Below are 18,887 nucleotides of genomic sequence, written 5' to 3' on the forward strand. Positions count from 1 at the left end.
TGAGGGATGCTCTTGGTAACTTATCAGATGAGGAGTAATCAGTGAAGAGGCATGTGGTTTATCCTGCCAAATTAGGTCATGCGCGCTTCACACACATCCCAACAATGTGCTAACTGCAAATAAGAATAGCCTTTTAGGTTCGGTGGACACATTTGGAATTTTAAGGAAATGTGTCCTCCCAGTCATCCAACCCATCCAGGCTGTTTGCCCAATAAGCCACGGTTAAGATATGAAAGCTGGGAATCGGCCAGTCTCCCACCTGCAGGGGCCCAGCAAGGTGTGTTTCCTCGGGCAAGAGCAGCGCGCCCACCGGCTGCTTGGAGCCTGGGACCCTCCCGACGTCTCCCGCGGTCTCTCTCTCCCCCTTGTGGCCGCAGCGTTTCGCGGCCCTTTCCTTTTTGCCGCCCGGCCTCGGAGGAAAGAGGGAGGGGGGAAAGCGCCAACAGCGAGGCGAGCCCCGCCTTCCCCCAAGTTTCCTGACTCCCCTAAAGGAGCGAGAGTCTCCGAAAGCTACGCCGTCCCGCCGGGGCCTTCGGGGGCGCCATGAAACCTGACGGGAAGGTGGTCCTGCTCGGGGATATGAACGTGGGCAAGACGTCCCTCTTGCACCGCTACATGGAGCGGCGCTTCCACGATACCGTCAGTACCGTCGGCGGCGCTTTTTACCTCAAGCAATGGGGCCCCCACAACCTCTCCGTCTGGGACACCGCAGGTGAGCGGACGCCGCCGGGACTTGGTTGCCGGCTAGTTTGAGACTGTCCCTTTCCTTCCTCTCTCTCTCTCTCTCCCCCCCCCCCCCCCCCGCCCAACCTCCAAGGGTGAACAGGAGTGGCTTTCCAGCGCCCTTCCGAAGGGACTTTGGCTCTGTGGACGAACGGAGGCGCTTGAACTCCCTTCCTCGTCGGTTTGTCGACCTCACCGAATTCCTCCGAAACAGCCGCATGAAGCAGAAGCCTCGCCCTCCTCGCCGGCCTGGGCGCCTCCCGCGGGACCTCCGGCGCCCGGCCTGGCTCTGGAACGGGAAAGGGGGCGTTTGAGGGAAGCGCTTCGGCCGCCAACCCGGTCTCCGCATTCCCAGCCGGGAAACGGAAAAGGTGTCCTCTGAAGCCTCCCCACGTGGCGTCTTCAGTCGCTGACCAAAGCGTTAAAAGTTACAATGGGGTTGAGGACGACGTCAAGAGAGGCCTGAAATGTTACCCTTCAGCATTGTTGTTGATGTGGCCTCCAGTCGCTTCCGACTTAGGGACCTTGCGAATGAAGTTTCTAAAACAGCCTGACTAAAAGTTGAGGTTCTTTTACAGAACCTGTAACCCATATCATGTTTGGTCGTGTTCTTCCCCTGCTACCTTCACCGTTTCCTAACATTGTGCTAATGTGTAAATCAAATAAATAAACAGATAAATAATAGCAAAGTCACTGTCAAATTAAGACCGGAAGTCTTCTGATTTGGCAGAGCATGGTGTCTGCTTCCTCTGGCTCACTAGGAGAGGCAGGGTGATCTGAAGCTGGTCTCCTCAGGGCAGTGGTGAATTCATTTGCTCATGTTATTTATGGTTAAAAGTATTTTCCATATGCTTCTCCTGTGATACTGTTGTAGAATATTAGAGAACTAAACCTAACTTTTGTGATAGCTTTTACTGAAGATGCTTGTTTCTTTTTATATTTCTAAAATTATGATGCCTTTGCCCCAAACATCTTTTTTATATCCTCTCTTCTAGGTCGTGAGCAGTTTCATGGCTTGGGGTCTATGTACTGCCGAGGAGCAGCAGCTGTTATCCTCACATATGATGTAACCAACTTGCAGAGCATGGTGGAACTTGAGGACAGGTTCCTCGCATTAACAGACACAGCCAGTACAGACTGCATCTTTGCTATTGTTGGGAACAAAGTTGACCTCACAGATGCATATGCTTTCCCCCCTGAAACAAAAGACAAATATCAGTGTGAGACGCCCATCAATACTTCCATTTCTCCCAAGATGAAAAAACAAGTTCATATGGATGATGCCATAGTACTTTATAAGAAGATTCTAAAATACAGAATGTTGGATGAGAAGAATGCTCCAGCAGCAGAAAAAATGTGCTTTGAAACCAGTGCAAAAACAGGGTATAAAGTAGACTACCTCTTTGAAACTGTTTTTGATATGTTGGTACCAGTAATTTTGCAACAAAAAGCTGAAGGATTGCCACAAACTGTAGACTTGAATAATTACAAGACAACTAAAAACACACAGTTTGTCTGCTGCAGATAATTTTTTTCCACACTAATTTGAAGTAGGTGAAGGATGCAATGACAAAAACATAAAGATCAACAAGAATAGATTTTTTTTAAACAGCTCTTCTGTGAAACTGGAGTTTAGTAAAAGAATGGAATAACAGGCAGCCTTAAGAGGAGGAGAGTATGCAATGGTATAGAAGTTGATTTTTAAGTAAAGCTTCCATGTATGACAGTGGTTTAAGATTTCTAAATCAAGCTCATTGTGATATTTTTTAATGGTTTATGTGTGGGGATAGGGAACAAGGGGACATGGGATAAATGGGGTGCAAATCAACATAAACAATTTAAAATACTCTTTCTTACCTGTTACATTTCAGATACATGACTTCCCTGTATTGCTTAGTTATGATATACATTCTATTTCTAAATTAATCCTAGGCTTTCTATTATCAAGTTTATATTAACTTGCATTCTGTTTCTGAGCCAGTCATAAAATTTATGCCAACAATCGTCATCATTCCTCTTTCTTGTCGGATCTAACCATTCTGATAATTTATCCATTTCTGCTATATCCAGAATTTTTGCTATTAACTCATTTTGAGATGGATTCTCTGGATCTTTCCAATGTGTTTAGCAAAGAGAATCCTTGCAGCTATCAAGATATGGATGGCTAAATATTTTTTCATTGGTTCTATTGATTCCGGAATTATGTTTAAAAAGAAGAATTCAGGGGTTACAATTATCGGAATCTCTAGAACCTGTTACAAAAAGCATTTGAACCCTTTCCCAATATTTTTTGGCTTTCCTGCATGATGACCACATATGGTAAAAAGAACCGTCTTTTTGTTTACATCTCCAACAAAAGTTTGAAATTTTAACATCCATTCTGACTTGTTTTGTGGGAGTTATCTTCCTGCTCTTTTTTGCATGTGACTTCACTATCTCTTCAGAAGTAGGATGTGATTTATGTATACCTTTAGGTAACAAGGGTTGCTAAATTCTTTAAATGTCCATTTTAAGGAAAAAGGCAAGTATATGGTAGCTGCTTTGTACACATGTCTACAAAATGAAAGTCTTATGCTCACAGCAGTTCTGGCTTCAAGCCAGTCCTTTTTCTTCCCTATCCTAATGGGTATAGGACTTCATCCACTAGTGGCAAGGAAATCAGAGTGTTAGGTTGTCATGAAGGCACCAAACATGATCCCAGTTAGGATATGATCGGTGGGAGTTCAAAAGTGGGTTTGTCTCTTTTAATGAAATAGACATGAACAGTAGTAGGATGGGAATGGATGCAAATAAGGGGAAACGTTTTGTTGAATAACCAAGGGAATTGTATGTCCTGAAGACTATCAGCCATTGATACCAGTCCTTGATACTATGCAATAATGCTATTGGGAAAAACATATGTTTTTTTAAAATGTGCATTAAAAAAAGATACTCAACCTTTGAAGATGACTTTTACCTTGCCAGGAATATGGCTTATTCGTTTTCAAGTTCTACAAGGGAACTTTTACTGAAATAAAATCCATTGGATAGCATTTATGGTAAGACATTTTCTAGAGAGTTTGAAATCAGTATCCCAGGTAACACTGCCAGAGCATCTCACTATTAGCATTCAGAAGCAGCATGAAATGTTTTGTTTTTTTGGTGCTTTAAATCTGTAATTGTTGCTGCTTTCTAAATTTTATGAGTTAATTAACAGTTAAAATCACTTTAAGCAAAAATATCAACAATTTCTGTAACTTATAATTTCTAAAATATTTGGGGCCAGTGTGTCTAAAACTTACTGATTTATTTATTATGTTTATATCCCAGATCTCTAATATATTTAAGACAGCATATGCATCTATCACCCCCTTACTTTATCATCAAATAGCCCTGAGATGGAGATGAGGTTGAGAGGTGTGGCTGAGCCACAATCATATAACAGATTACATGTTGATTTAAGCCCATGTCACCTGAGTCCAACATTCTACTATGCCAAACAGGAACAAGTCATGACTTTTGTCCTACATTTCAATCCTGTATTGTATGAAAATGCTCAAAATATATACACATGTATTTTATTATTATTCTGTTTAGGGAAGATTCTGGTACCAAAGAAACTGCTCTGAGCTTGGTGTGGTCAGCTGTTCCTTATTAAGGGTGATCTAGAGTCTGTCCTGCCACCTTCAGGACCTGTGGCAGTGATTTTCAGGTATTTTCTTCCACCTGGCCTGTGGTTCCTAAAAGCTTCCCTTGGTTAAAGGGAATCCAAAGGAATTCTCAGAACCTGGAGGCACGAGAGGAAACCTTTAATTTACCCAAATGGCCATGGCATGGCTGCAGCTGACGACATCACACAAATTATGTGATATAACTTGCTAAACAGGATTCCAGCCAATTTTTTATTTATGGTACAAAATAAAACTTCATCACAAGAATAGAGAACGAGATCTCATATTAAAGTGCATCAATACTTGATTCAGGGGTTTTGTGAGGCTCTAAGCAAAAGAGGAAAGCACTGCCTCATTGTAGTCAAATATTTACACCAGACAGCTGGCTAAGTTATGGTGTAATTCTAACTCTGCGCCATCTCTTTCTTCTGCTTCTCAACAATGGGAAAAGGTCCAGGGATGGAAATTGACTTGCTCTGAAATCCATTTATGTTTATTTGGAAGTCAGGCCAGCTTCAGTCACTGCAACTTGCCAAGTAGATATGCATAGAACCACAACTTCAGAATTGCACTGCTTTAAGAAAAGTCATGCATCTCACTGGGTTCTGACTTCTCCCTGTAATTTGCCTCACTTCCCTTTCAGTAGTGAAATTCTAAATTAGCCCCCCCTCATCTTTCTTACCACCAGGCAGGAATGATGAGAAAGACTGGCAATACAAACCTAAGTGCTTAGCAAGATATATAATATAATAGCAGTTTTGGACTACAGCCTGAATTGCTTCTGCAGCAGCTGCATGGCATGATCCCTGAAGTCATGCATCTACTGCAAGCATGACCTGAAGGCCTTAGGAATGGACCTGAACAGATAGGAAACCCTGACATCTGAGCATTCAGCCTGGAGGCAGGCAGTGCATCACAACCTCTCCCAATTTGAAGATACCCTTGTCCAGCAGGCCAAGGTGAAGAGGCAGTCACGAAAGTAGCAAAATCAGGGAGCTGGACAGGGGACAGATTGTATTTGTCTTCAGTGGGGAAGGGATTATCACTCTCAAATTGGCCTTTTTAGCCACACTAGATGCTGTTCCAAGTCCTCCACACAGAGCACGTTATAGTCTTGAGACTGAAGGATGCCTAACCTAAGTGTAGAAGTATAATTAGTGTATGAAAACATGTGGCCCTCCAAATGTTATAATCACAACTTCTGGTGTTGCAATCCAGCATCTGGTGGAATATAAATTGCCCCTCATGGTCTGCAACTCTCTTCATCTTGACAGAGGTACATCTGTTCTCTAGACTTAATTTAATACATTGGATAGTATCATTTTGTGGAGCTCCAGCACAGCAGGAAAGACATCATTGACAGTGACATATTCCTGCTAATTAAGGAGTATATGATGCATATGATGTTGTTTCATGAATTTTGTGCATCTTGAAAATGTAAAAGGAACTCTTTAATTAGCAGCAATTTGCTATTGCTGCTGCCTCTGGTGACATCTGAGCCAGGCCTGAGTCTCGATCTTGTGCTGGCCACCTTCAAGGCATAGAGCAGCATAGGGCACACAGTGGGGAAGACCAAAGATTTTATACAGAAATGTGGATTGGACTCTTTCCACAGAACTGTGTAATGCAGACATCCAGATGGGCACACCATATAGAAGCATCGAAAATCTGCAGCGCAGCAGGGATGTAAGAGTGGCCCCACGTATGGTGGAAACGTAAAATAGCCTGTGCCGAGAGCTTAGCAGACTTAATTGCTGCCCGTTGGTGAGTTGTCCAGGAGTGTCGATAATGAAAAAAGACACCCAGGTACTTAAACTCTCTAACCTGCTGAATATGGTTGCCATTGAAAGACCACGAGAAGGATTTCCAAGCTTTGCCAAAAGCTATAATTTTAGATTTCTCAAAGTTTAACTGGAGATTATTGCGTAGCAGATAGTCATAGCAACCGATAACTAACCGCTTTAGGCCAACCCTTGTGCGGGAGAGGATAACCATGTCGTCCGCATATAATAGAACTGGAATCTGTATATGGCCCAATTTGGGGCTATGACCATTGATATTATGTAGGAGTGGGGCGAGGTCATTGATAAATAGATTGAACAGAGTTGGTGCCAGAACGCAGCCTTGCTTCACTCCTCTGTTGGAAAAGATCTGATTGGAAAGGGCCCCCAGCATCGACGTTTTTATGCGACATGTAGAGCCCTCATGGAGTTTTTGGATTAAGAAGAGGAGCCTCCTATCAATACCCAGCCTGGCGAGCTTTAGCCATAGGATATCTCTATCGATGGAATCAAAGGCCCCTTTTAGATCTAGGAAGGCTGCATACAAGCGAGTATTGCGCTGAGAGGTATATTTAGAAATCAGATGGGATAAAATCAGGCAGTGGTCTAATGTAGACTTTCCTGCCTTAAAACCCGCTTGTTCAGGTCCCAGAATATCTTGATCTAATAGCCAGTCTTGTAATTTGTAGAGTAGATAACTGGCGTACATCTTCCCAGTGATAGCGAGAAGGCTAATTGGTCTGTAATTTGCAGGGGATTTCTTATCACCCTTCTTATAAATGGGAATCACTATGGCTTGAGTCCAAGACCTAGGCATAATACCAGATCGATTAACGGTAGTAAATAAAGTAGCAAGCACAGGCGCCCACCAGTCGGGGTAGGCCTTAAGCAGTTCCGGAGGAAGGGCATCGGGACCCGGAGCCTTACCAGATCTAAGGTGTCCTATAAGTTTTGTTATTTCACTAGTTGTGACTGGGGCCCATTCCGGAATATCGCTAGGTGGGAGCGAGTCGGTTGGCAGTGTGGGCTTGCAGCTGTCGTAAAGAATGGCCAAGAAATGCTGTTCCCAAGTCCCAGCTGGTATATAGGGGAGGTCCTGTGGGTTCTTATTAAAAATAAAAGAACCTGAAACCACCTCCCAGAATTTTTTGTTGCTACCTGAGTTGATAGCCTGAGCTAAATGAGACCAGCGGTCCATTATAGAGCGATGGTGTAGCTTCTTAATGGCTATTCTGAGGTGGTTTTCCAACTCAAAATATTGAGAAGGGAGCTTGGAGGCCCTTGAGGATCTGTAGTTATTGTAGATCCTTCTCATGTCATGCTTCAGGGCAAGACATTCCTTGTCTAACCTAGGACATATGGCCGGAGCCTGTCTTTTCTGAGGTTGTTGAGGAAGTTGGCCAAGGCTAGCTAAGATGGTGTCTAATAGATTCTCAAACCCTTTGATGTGATCTTCGGGCTTTGATGAAGATAACCAATTGAGGGAGCCTTGCGGTGACATCTCTGGATTAATTACTTTTTCAAAGAGATGTTTTGCTCTATGGTTCCATTTGATTCTAGGTAGGATCAATGGGCACTCCTCGAGGGCGATGTTGGTCAGAGCAGTAGAGTCTGCATTGAGAGCAAGGCTACAACATAAGGGGAGATGGTCACTAGCTAAGGGCTCACCCACCCTGAATTCAGCCACGCATGGTAAAAGGGAAACAGGGATCAAGATATAATCTATTGTGCTGGATCCCCGGGGGGAGATGTATGTGAACTCACCCTCGCTGTCGGACTCTGTAAGGCCATTTAGCCAGATCAAACCTCTAAGTAGACAGAGTTTTGCCAAATGAATTCCCGCGTCGTTAATTTGGTGGTCTTTAGACTGCCTCTCAGCAACATATAGATGTAAGGGGGAAGCATCACTAAATGTATCCAGGACACGGTTGAATACGACCTCGCCCTGGCCTACTCTGGCATTAAAGTCGCCTGCTAACAGCAAAGGAATCCCTGGAAACCTAAGATCCAGATTGTCTAAGGCATGGCTCAAGGCTTCCCATTGACTGGCCCTGTGAGACTGAGAAGAGACTGGGGGCATGTAGACATTGGCTATCAAGAGTTCTTGGTTCCTGGTTTTAAGTTTAATACCCTGGATTTTACAACTGCCATCAACTGTGAGCACGAAATCTGAAGATAGGGAGTCAGCAACTAATATTGCTAGACCCCCAGATGGACGGCCCTTTGCCATACGCCTTTGTGCTGGAAGGGAGTATGAGGCATATCCTGATAGTAGTATAGAATGAGCTGCCCACGTTTCTTGGAGTAAGATAATGGTATAGCCTCGGAGGAAATCGCTGAACTCAGGGTCCTGCAGTTTCCTGTACCACCCCGCCACGTTCCAGGAAATCAGTCTGAGGTCAACAGATGGGCCAACGGAGGGCAAGTTGGCAGTATGTCAGTTTGCAGACAGCAGTGGGGTACACATCATCGGCTTCAGCGGCAGACTGTCTGCATATGGGACCACCCTGGATAGGTTGTTTGCAGCCAAGGTAGCCGAGGGTTCGAGCAGAACCAGTGGGACTGTAGGGCAGTCACTGAGATTCTCGTGGTTGTGAATGTCCACGCTCACCTTAGCTGGATTAGATGAGGAGCAGGGCACTTGCAGTGATGTCAGTGGTTCCTTGCTGAGAGTAGGGGGCTGAGAGAGATCACTGTAGCCTCTGTTGTCGTGTCCTGGCTGGTCATCCTGCATTCTTTGTGCTCCTCTGGTGAACTGGGCACCAGTAGACGGTGAGGAGGTTAGTGACAAGGGGCCCACTGGAGTGCAGGTAGTTGTAGGCAACACTGCCTGGGTGTATTCCTTATGTGGAGGGGTCCTGCCCTTGCAGGCTTCTAACCTTATTGTAGGCTCATTGGAGATCGACGAGATAGAGGCGTTCGTCCCCCGAGGGGATAAGGATCCTTCAAGGGTGCTCTTGGGCTGGGAGGATTCGACCAGAGTCCTCAGCTCCTGCCTTAAGGCCTCTACCTTCTTGAGCACCAGATTCTGGTTTTCTCGTGGTAGCACTTTAAACCCATCAATGGCCTCGCTAGGCAAAATCTCGCTGTCTATATCGATATCAAGCTGCAGTAGAAGTTCTCCTGGGTCAGGACCGTTGGTGGAGCTGAAACTGGGCTGTATATGTGGTAGGGTGGACAATGGTTCAGTCTGAGGGCACACATCAATGGGCTTCCAAGAGAGGTGCTCCAAGATTGGGGTGGCTTTAGGCTTCGTCCTAGGCAGTGTCTCCCCCGATGGAACTTTTTTTGAGGAAATGCCAATTGTTTCCAGTTGGCCTGGTGTCTCACTTGAGGGTCTGGCTGGCGAAATTAGTGACATCAGATCTGCTGATGTGTCTGGTTCAGGAATGATCAGGTCCATAGTGGAGGTATTATGTTTGGACAAGGGGCTTGGTGCTGTTGCCCCAGGGAGAGTAATTCCCAATGCATCAGCTGTAGACTTGGATTCTGAAGGGTCAGGAGGAGAATCATTGCATAATTCCTTGCTTTTCCTCTTCCCTTTGCCTTTTCCGATGTGCTGGGCACTACTTAGACTGGGACAAGACAAGTGTGTTTCCATGCGAGGCTCAAGATGAGCTGATTTTAGCTTCGCTAAGGATCTTCCAATATTGTTAGTTGCTGCTTTTAGTTCAGATAGTAGAGAAGGAACGCCTGGGCTCTTAACAGATGGAGAGTCAGCTCTAATGATTGTATTCTGAAGGCCGTTACCTCTTAACTGAGAGCTGGGCAGCTGTCCAGGTCTTGTCCTTGGAGCTTCAGAGGAAGCTGATAAAGAGCATTTCAGCATGTTCTTTGATATCAGTGGTTTAAAAGGCGTGTCGCTGAACACTCTTCGCAAGAATATATTGTAGAATTCGAGAAGATATTTTTTCTCATAGAGTAAACGAGGAATTCTGAAACTTTTGAACTTCAGCAGCACACGGAGGCAGCGCGGCCATCGGGAGCACCGCGGAAGACATGTCATTTCTAATAAATCAATCTTATGACTATCCAAGCATAAGAGGCTGCCCAGTGAATTGAGCACATGTTGCTTATTTGTCCATCTACCTTTGTTTAACGGGGTGTCCCAGACCTCCAACACAATTTGATTTCTCATTAGGGAGCGGCATGTCCCCTTGGAAACCTCTGCACACATCCGAGTATCAGGTACGGTTAATTTTCTGTTTCTCTCTAGGCAACTAGAGTGAGGTCCTGTGTCTAGTCCGGGACATAAAGATATGGGCAGAATAGTCTTGTTGAGCTTGTCCAGGTGAGCTATAATGGCATTAAGCTGTTGACATATATATATAATTGTCTCCCCAGTAATTACGCAGTGTTCGCCAAGCAGAGTTAAAAAGAAATTGCTAAAAGCATTCTCAGTTTGTGAGGAATGTTTATCTTGTGAAGTCAAGGAGGATAACAACTGGTCTTCTGCAAAATCTCTGATTAGGGAACCGGGAGAGCCAGGTCTAGCAAACTCACCCTCTGGTTCTGCAGCGTCTGACCATGCCGGGCAGTCTTCCAGCCGCCTCTGTTTTGATGTCTTTATCGGCGAGTTCTCTTGGCTGAGGGGGTGTTTGGATCTTCTCCTTTTCCCCATAGTTTCAAAGAATGTTATCCAAAGGAAGAAACAGAAGCAGAAAAACAGGGGAGAGACTTCTGTTTGGGTTGGTAATCTACCAGGTAATAGTGATTGTATCGGAGCTGTACAGAAATGCGTCCGCTCACGGCGCCATCATGTCCTGTCTTCAGTGGGGAAGGGATTATCACTCTCAAATTGGCCTTTTTAGCCACACTAGATGCTGTTCCAAGTCCTCCACACAGAGCACGTTATAGTCTTGAGACTGAAGGATGCCTAACCTAAGTGTAGAAGTATAATTAGTGTATGAAAACATGTGGCCCTCCAAATGTTATAATCACAACTTCTGGTGTTGCAATCCAGCATCTGGTGGAATATAAATTGCCCCTCATGGTCTGCAACTCTCTTCATCTTGACAGAGGTACATCTGTTCTCTAGACTTAATTTAATACATTGGATAGTATCATTTTGTGGAGCTCCAGCACAGCAGGAAAGACATCATTGACAGTGACATATTCCTGCTAATTAAGGAGTATATGATGCATATGATGTTGTTTCATGAATTTTGTGCATCTTGAAAATGTAAAAGGAACTCTTTAATTAGCAGCAATTTGCTATTGCTGCTGCCTCTGGTGACATCACTTCCACTATGCCTGTGGAGCTCCACAAGAGGATATTGACCATCTGCTGGTTGTGTGCACAGCAATTTCTACTTTTTCTCCAAATTGCCAGCATATTGAGTCAATGTTGGGGAAGTGCACAAAGCATACTTGTTCATGTTCCATAGACTATGGAAAGAATTATACGTGTGAAACAATGTACAGTTAAGTTATTAAAAGTATTATGGATATGAAGCGCTATTTAATGAAAAATATATATGTAAGAAAGAACAAACTCAAAATTGAATTGCAACGTAAAGTGCAAACAGGTGCTACACTGAAATCATTGAATCTTAAAACAGTGGTTCTTAACCTTCTGTTACTCAGGTGTTTTTGAACTGCAACTCCCAGAAACCCCAGCCAGCACAGCTGGTGGTGAAGGCTTCTGGGAGTTGCAGTCCAAAAACACCTGAATAACCCAAGGTTAAGAACCACTGTCTTAAAACATACTTAACTCTGTCCTGGATTATAGTCAAAGTCTTTCAACTAGAAAATACAGCTGCATTTGAATGCTTTTAAACTTTAATATGACACGTGTTTCAGTTCTCAGAACAGTTCCCACAGTAATTTCTACTTAAAGTCCAATTAGTATTCTAACACACACCCATCAGACAAATAATGTGTTCAATATTTAATTCTTGTCTATTGTTTCAACTCCAAAAACTAAGTCTATTATTTTTATTGATACAAGAGCTACATTTTGGTTACAAGCATATGTAGTGGCTTGTTACTCCAAAAAATTAATTTATTGAGGTAATAAGATAAATAAGCACCAGCAAGATTTGTTCCTTGCAACCAAAACAAAGGAATATCTTCTTCTTCTTCTTCTTTTACAAGTTTTTCATACAAACTTGGCATCGGCTTATGTGTGTTCGAATTAGTCCAGCCTTGAGTGTATCTGATGAAGGTGAATGCTGAAATTGGCGATCAATGGTAGTAAGCCAGAAACTGTATTTGTTTGCAAAGTAGTGGCAGGTCCCCTGAGCACCATTGCACTCAATGAATGGGGTTGCTCTGAAGTCTTCTAGGCAGCTACCTGGAGAAACAAGTGATTGTCCCCCTCCTTCAGCACCAGCTGCTGTGTGCTAGAAGAAATGAGATAAGTTAAAATGCAAGGTAAGAATAAAATGCATTAGCATTGTCAGATTGCCTCAGATGTCTACTTATACAGGCTCCACAGGGCCCTGTTGTGTTCACTGTGATTTTTAGGGTTTAATTTCGCAGGAGAAGGGATCATTTTTCAAACTCTGAGGAGATAATAGTGAATGCTATATATATATAGAAGGGATCATTTTTCAAACTCTGAGGAGATAATAGTGAATGCTATATATATATATATATATATAGAATGCTATATGATAAAAGGCAGGGGGGATTACTTTCACATGAATTACCAGAATTGGCCACAAGTGGGTACCAGAGACCACAGTATGTATTCTTCACTAACAAGTACTGTATTCATATCACAGTCTCTGGCTCCCTCTAGCGGCCAGTTATGATAATACATTTATTTATTTATTTGTTTGTTTCTTTATATCCCGTCCATCTGGTCTATGCGATATGTAAAATAGGGGGGGTTCTGTTTTTTTTTTCTTTTAATATTTTTAACATTTCAGACCATGGATAAGTCAATTCTGATACTGATCACATGGATAAGTGTGTCAGACTGTATAAACAGACCAAAAGACAAATGGGAGAGTAAAATACAAGTTTCTTAGCTTGATGAAATCAAATAGTCAAATGGTTCTAGGGATAACCAAGAACTCTGCTAACTCTAACAGTAAATTGTTTGGACAGTATGTAATCAAATATAGTAACCTCTTTAATGGTTTTTGGTCCCTTTAAGTGAACAGATTCCACTACCATCATGGGAAAAGTATGCCTTGTCACTAAGGCTGGGGCATCAGAGAATGTCTCTGAAAACATGACAGACCCATGATTTTTTCCTCTTGAGAGGGCACTAGAGTCTGAAGTACAATCCTTATGTTATTGAGCATAAATGAGACATCAACAGTACTGCTATCAGTTTAGGATAAACTACAGGAAAAGGAAAGGCTCTTAAAGCATCAGTCACTGTCTGTATTCAATGTTGTCACCCAAATTAAAGTGTGGCTGTGTGTAATGGGAGAGTGCTATCAAAAATGAGTTTAGTAGCTCAGTGCTACTTGCCCCAATCCCAGAATACCAGCATCTCAGTGTCATTGCTCGCAGCCTCCTAAATGAATCCTCTCTGTGACTGCACAGTCTCTATAGAAGGCTTTCCATAGGTGTATAGTTCCATAAAATCTAGGCCAAATCTTGTGTCTGTCTGCAGGCATGTAAGACTATTCATATAGTCTTTTAACTTGTATGTTAAAGTTCTTTCTGAATTAATGCTTGTTTTAACATAAAAGCAGATTTCTATTCATTCAATTTTTTAAAAGTTGTGGGTTTTTCCCATGTTTTTTTCCATTAAAAAAAATTGATATGCTACCTCCAGGCATTTTTTTTATTGAGACAAGATATAAATCCATTATCATCAACTTTTTTCTCCAGAAAACAATAAAATGGGGGAACAAGAAAAAATTATTAAGGTACTAGAGGAAAGTCAGACCACCACCTAATAAAATGTAACATCTCAGTGGCTCTCCCCCCTTGCAGGGAGCAGGGACCTATTTCTATGGTCCGCCCTCAAAGGCTACTGGATCCAGTTGGATTCCAGGATGCCATGAGAGGTGTTTCGGCTGACCTGGCTGGCACTCCTGTCAAGGCACTGGTTGATGGCTGGTTCACCGCCACCACCAGGGCTGCAGACATGATCGCACCTAAACTCCCTCTCCAGCGCAGAGCTTGGCCAGCACCCTGGTTTAACCAGAACCTTGAGCGATGAAGCAGCTTAGGAGAAGGCTAGAGCGCAAGTGGAGGAAGAACCCAATGGATTATAATTGGATAGCTGTCAGGGTTGCAACTAACCTTTACCTGGCTAAGGTAAAGGCTGCCAGTCGTCCATACTTCGCTAACCGAATAAGCGAAACTTCAAATCAGCAGGTGGAATTATTCCGTATAGTGTGCGACCTATCTGGAATTGGTCTGAGTGATGGGCCTCCTCCTAGTTTTTCATCAGACCAATTTGCAGCATTTTAAAAATCTAAAGTGGAGGCCATCCACCGGGACCTCTCTCCTTTTTTAAATACAGTGAGTCGAGCTGAGATGTCCAGCGCTCAGTCTTGCCTAGTGACTTTCGATTGCTTTCAGCCTGTGACCCCGGACACTGTGGACAAGGAGCTTTATCACTGTCAGGCCACCACCTCCTCCCATGACCCTTGCCTGGCCTGGCTAATCAAAGCAGACAGGCCTATAACAATGGAATGGGCCACTGTAATAATTAATGGGTCTTTCCTTCAGGGCTAATTAGGCCCATAAGGAAGAAACCTAGTTTGGCGGCGGACAAAATTGGCAATTATAGGCCTGTCGCCAATGTTTCTTTCATGATGAAAGTGGTAGAGAGAGTGGTGGATGACCAGCTCCAGGCACACTTGGATGAAACAGATGCCCTGGACCCATTTCAGTCGGGCTTCAGGCTGCGCCACAGTACAGAAATGGCATTGGTCACCCTGTACGATGACCTATTGAGGGAGGCTGACAGGGGCAAAATGTCTCTGTTGGTCCTCCTTGACATCTCAGCAGCCTTTGATACCGTCAACCACGGTACCCTCCTGGGGAGGCTCTCTGAGTTGGGAATTGGTGGCCTGGCGTATGTGACTGGCTCCGTTTCTTCTTGGAGGACCGTCCCCAGAGAGTACAGCTTGGGGAGAGTGTTTAGGCCCCGTGGAGTCTCAATTGTGGGGGTTCCACAGGGGTCGATTATCTCCCCAATGTTGTTCAACATCTATATGAGGCCGCTGGGTGGGGTCATCAGGGGGTATGGGGCATCATGTCATCAGTATGATGATGACACCCAGCTCTATATCTCCTTTTCTTCAACTGCAGGAGATGCCGTTCTGTCCCTTCAGCGCTGCCTGAAGGCTGTACTGCAATGGATGCAGGAAAATGGGTAGAGGCTGAACCTGGACAAGACGGAGGTACTGAGGGTAGGCACCCCCACAGTAGGTGGTTTGGGAAACTCTCTTTCGGGGGGGGGTGACCCTTGCCGCAAAGAGTGGGGTCCGCAGCTTGGGGATCCATCTGGACCTGATGCTCACTATGGAAACTCAGGTGGCGTCGGTGGTCCATACCGCCTTCTTTCATCTTCAGTGGACAGCCCAGCTGCGACCCTATCTCGATGTCGGGGCGCTGACTACCTTGGTGCATGCGCTCGTAATCTCAAGATTAGACCACTGTAATGCACTCTACGTGGGGCTACCTTTAAGGCTGATGTGGAAGCTCTAAGTGGGGCAGAAGGCGGCGGCCAGACTCCTTAGTGGAGTGAGAAAATATCATCATATCTCTCCCACTCTGTCAATACTTAATTTTTTTTCTCCTTCACATTCTTTGGTACTTTCCCATCTTGAGGAATTTGTCTACTATTTATTGTTTATTGTTTAATATTGTTTTACTTTTCTTATTTTGGCATATGTATAGATATTTTTATATTGTCTGGAAGCCGCCTAGAGTGATCGCAATGACCAGATAGGCGGGGTATAAATAAAATAAAATAAATAAATAAATAAACAAATACGTGACCTTATCAGCAACAGGAAGTGGTGTCTAATTGGCTAAATCTTAAATAACATGGATATGTTTTGTGTCACAAGAGCATATTCTTGGAATAGTTTCATTTTACAACATTCTGAAACCAAGGCTCAGAGATGGAAGAAATGAGAAATGAAAATATTAAACTGTTTTCAGAATTTGGCTGTTCTCAGTGTATCTCATGACTGAAAATAACTTACATGAATCTATGTATGCCTTTAGAGAAACTACAGGGCAGTATTTTGTCCACAGAGAAGCAAACCCCACTGACATTAATAGTATTTCTTCCACCATAGAAGTACTGCATCCACATTGAACCCATGGCCTTGGACCTCCCCTCCTCCTCAGGCAACTCTCCCCACCCTCAGGGGTGGAGTAGTAATGTAGAACTGGGAAAGGGTACCCTCCCTTTTAGCAATTAGCCTTTTTTAAAAACACCAACACATGGTGTCTTTGGGGGAGGTAGGCTATAGCTAGAAGGAGAAATGTTACTCCTTCTCTTTCTCTTCCCAGGCACTGTAACTCCTGTGAAATGTTTGTAAAGTCTTGTTGTTTTAGGGAACAAGGAGAAGAGGCAGCTGGGGAGGGAAGGGGTTAAAAGGAAAAATTAGCAGAAAGAGAAAGAAAAGAAGCAGGGAGGGAGGGAGACCAAGAATGTAGTGAGGTGACACCAGCCCTTATACAATCAGGCAACTTTCACTGAAGTAAATGAAATCCATGAATTGTGGTGGTCCTCACATGTGATGTATGCAGGGATGGAGACTTGAGTTGTGGGACTGTCAAATCAGATTTAAGCCGCACTGGCGACTCAATCCAGACTCGATTCATTGTTTTTCAATGACTTGGACTTGACCCACAATTTGGAACGCACCCACCCCTTCCAGTTTTTCTGGGGAAATTTTGTTTTTAATAGGGCCTTGGGCTTAGGGCTTGATACCAAAGACTCAGATCCAAAGATTTGCAACATCCCTGACTACGTAACAGTATAAGGTAAATCACAAAAAGGCTGCAGCTGTTTTAGAGCAGTGGTTCCCTACCTTGGGTCCCCACATGACCTTAGACTGCAATTAAGGAGCTTCGTGTGGAGCTTCGTGTCATCAGTATGTTGATGATACTCAGGCTCTACATCTCCTTTTTTCCAACAACAGTGAATGCTGTCTCGTCCCTTGAGCGCTATCTAGGGGCTGTTCAGCAATGGATGCAGGAGAACAGACTGAGGCTGAATCTGGGCAAGACGGAGGTCCTTCGGGTGGTCTGGGAAACTCCCTCTCTTTTTGGGGTGGTGGTGACTCTTACCACCAAGAGTGAGGATCGCAGCTTGGGTGTACATCTGGACCTAGCGCTCACCATGGAGACCCAGGTGTCGTCAGTGGTCCATTCCGCACATTTCCACCTTCAGAGGATTGCCCAGCTGTGTCCCTATCTTGATGTGGGGGCGCTCACCACTTTGGTCCATGCACTCATACTCTCAAGATTAGATTACTGTAATGCGCTCTACGTGGGGCTGCCTTTGAAATTGACACAGAAACTTCAGATTTACAGTAGTGCCTCGTATAACGAGCGCCCCGTTTAACGATGAAATCGCATAGCGATGGCTTTTTTGCCATCGCTTTTGCGATCACATTACGATCTTGCCTATGGGGAAAAATCGCTTTGCGATTTTTCCCCATAGGCACCATTTTCCCCCAGCTGAGCGGCGGGAGCCTCCGAAGGACCACTCCAACCACTCAGCTGGGGGGAAATGCAGGCAGTAGCCTCGGAAGGACCCTTCCGAAGGGTCCTTCTGAGGCCACCGCCGGGATTCCCCTTCGGATGCCTGAAAGGCATCCAGATCCCTCCCACCCTGCCCTCGCAGCCGGGATCCGCGTCCCGGACGGCTACCCTCCCCATGGTCGGACTCTCGGGAGTCCGACCATGGATGGGATAGCTGGCCGCAATGTGGATCCAAGCTGCGGGGGCAGGGTGGGAGGGGTCCGGATGCCTTTCAGGCATTCTGGGCTTGGATCCGCCCCCCCGGCCGGCTTCCCCATCCATGGACGGACTCTCAGGAGTCCGTCCATGGATGGGGTAGCTGGCCGCGACGTGGATCACGGCCGCCCTCCTCCCAACCCCTCACCCCTTCTCCGACGCCGCTGCTGGGCTTTGGAAGCTGCTTCCAAGCCCAGCGTCGGCGGCGGAGATGAGGGTGAGGGGTGGGTCGTTCAGAGCCGGGAGGAAGGGGAAGGCTCCGCCACGGGCGCTCGGACATGCTGGCCGCGAAAATGCTGGCCAGCGCGTCTGAGGGCTGGAGGAGGAGCCTTCCCCCGAGGCCTCTCAGAAGCGCTGGCCGCCATTTTCGCGACCAGCGCTTCCGAGAGGCCTCGGGGGAAGGCTTCTCCGCCGCAGCTGGGAAGCGCTGGCCGCGAAAATGCCGGCCAGCGCGTCTGAGGGCTGGAGGAGGAGCCTTCTCCCGAGGCCTCTCGGAAGTGCTGGCCAGCATTTTCACGACCAGCGCTTCCGAGAGGCCTCGGGGGAAGGCTTCTCCGCCGCAGCTGGGAAGCGCTGGCCGCGAAAATGCCGGCCAGTGTGTCTGAGGGCTGGAGGAGGAGCCTTCCCCCGAGGCCTCTCGGAAGCGCTGGCCGGCATTTTCGGGGCCAGCGCTTCCGAGAGGCCTCGGGGGAAGGCTTCTCCACCGCCGCTGGCCGGGCGCGGGGCAGCTCCAAGCGGCGGGGGCGGGGGCAGGGGGATTCCGGATGGCTTCCAGTGCTTTGCTGGAAGCCATCCGGACACCCCCTACCCTGCCCCCGCCGCTGCTGAGAGCCTT

General features: G+C 45.6%; 2 protein-coding genes across 5 annotated transcripts in view; one reads left to right on the top strand and one right to left on the bottom strand.

Moving 5' to 3' along the window:
* Positions 1 to 408: 408 nt before the first annotated feature.
* On the top strand, positions 409 to 3,667 carry RAB20 (RAB20, member RAS oncogene family). The gene is made up of 2 exons (XM_020796724.3): positions 409 to 712; positions 1,719 to 3,667. Exons 1-2 carry the CDS (start codon positions 544 to 546, stop codon positions 2,249 to 2,251), a joined length of 702 nt encoding a protein of 233 aa, XP_020652383.2. The 5' UTR covers positions 409 to 543; the 3' UTR covers positions 2,252 to 3,667.
* A 7,928-nt stretch (positions 3,668 to 11,595) lies between these two features.
* The window catches only part of COL4A2 (collagen type IV alpha 2 chain), a 410,505-nt gene continuing 403,213 nt past the window's right edge, over positions 11,596 to 18,887 (bottom strand). For all 4 annotated transcript variants that reach the window (XM_072992602.2, XM_072992648.2, XM_072992721.2 and 1 more), the window contains one exon: positions 11,596 to 12,498. In XM_072992602.2, coding sequence (XP_072848703.2) covers positions 12,244 to 12,498 — 255 coding nt within the window. In that variant the 3' untranslated portion in view covers positions 11,596 to 12,243. The remainder of the gene's footprint in view (positions 12,499 to 18,887) is intronic.

The sequence above is a fragment of the Pogona vitticeps genome, chromosome 1 (genome assembly GCF_051106095.1).
Source record: "Pogona vitticeps strain Pit_001003342236 chromosome 1, PviZW2.1, whole genome shotgun sequence".
NCBI classification, from domain to species: domain Eukaryota; kingdom Metazoa; phylum Chordata; class Lepidosauria; order Squamata; family Agamidae; genus Pogona; species Pogona vitticeps.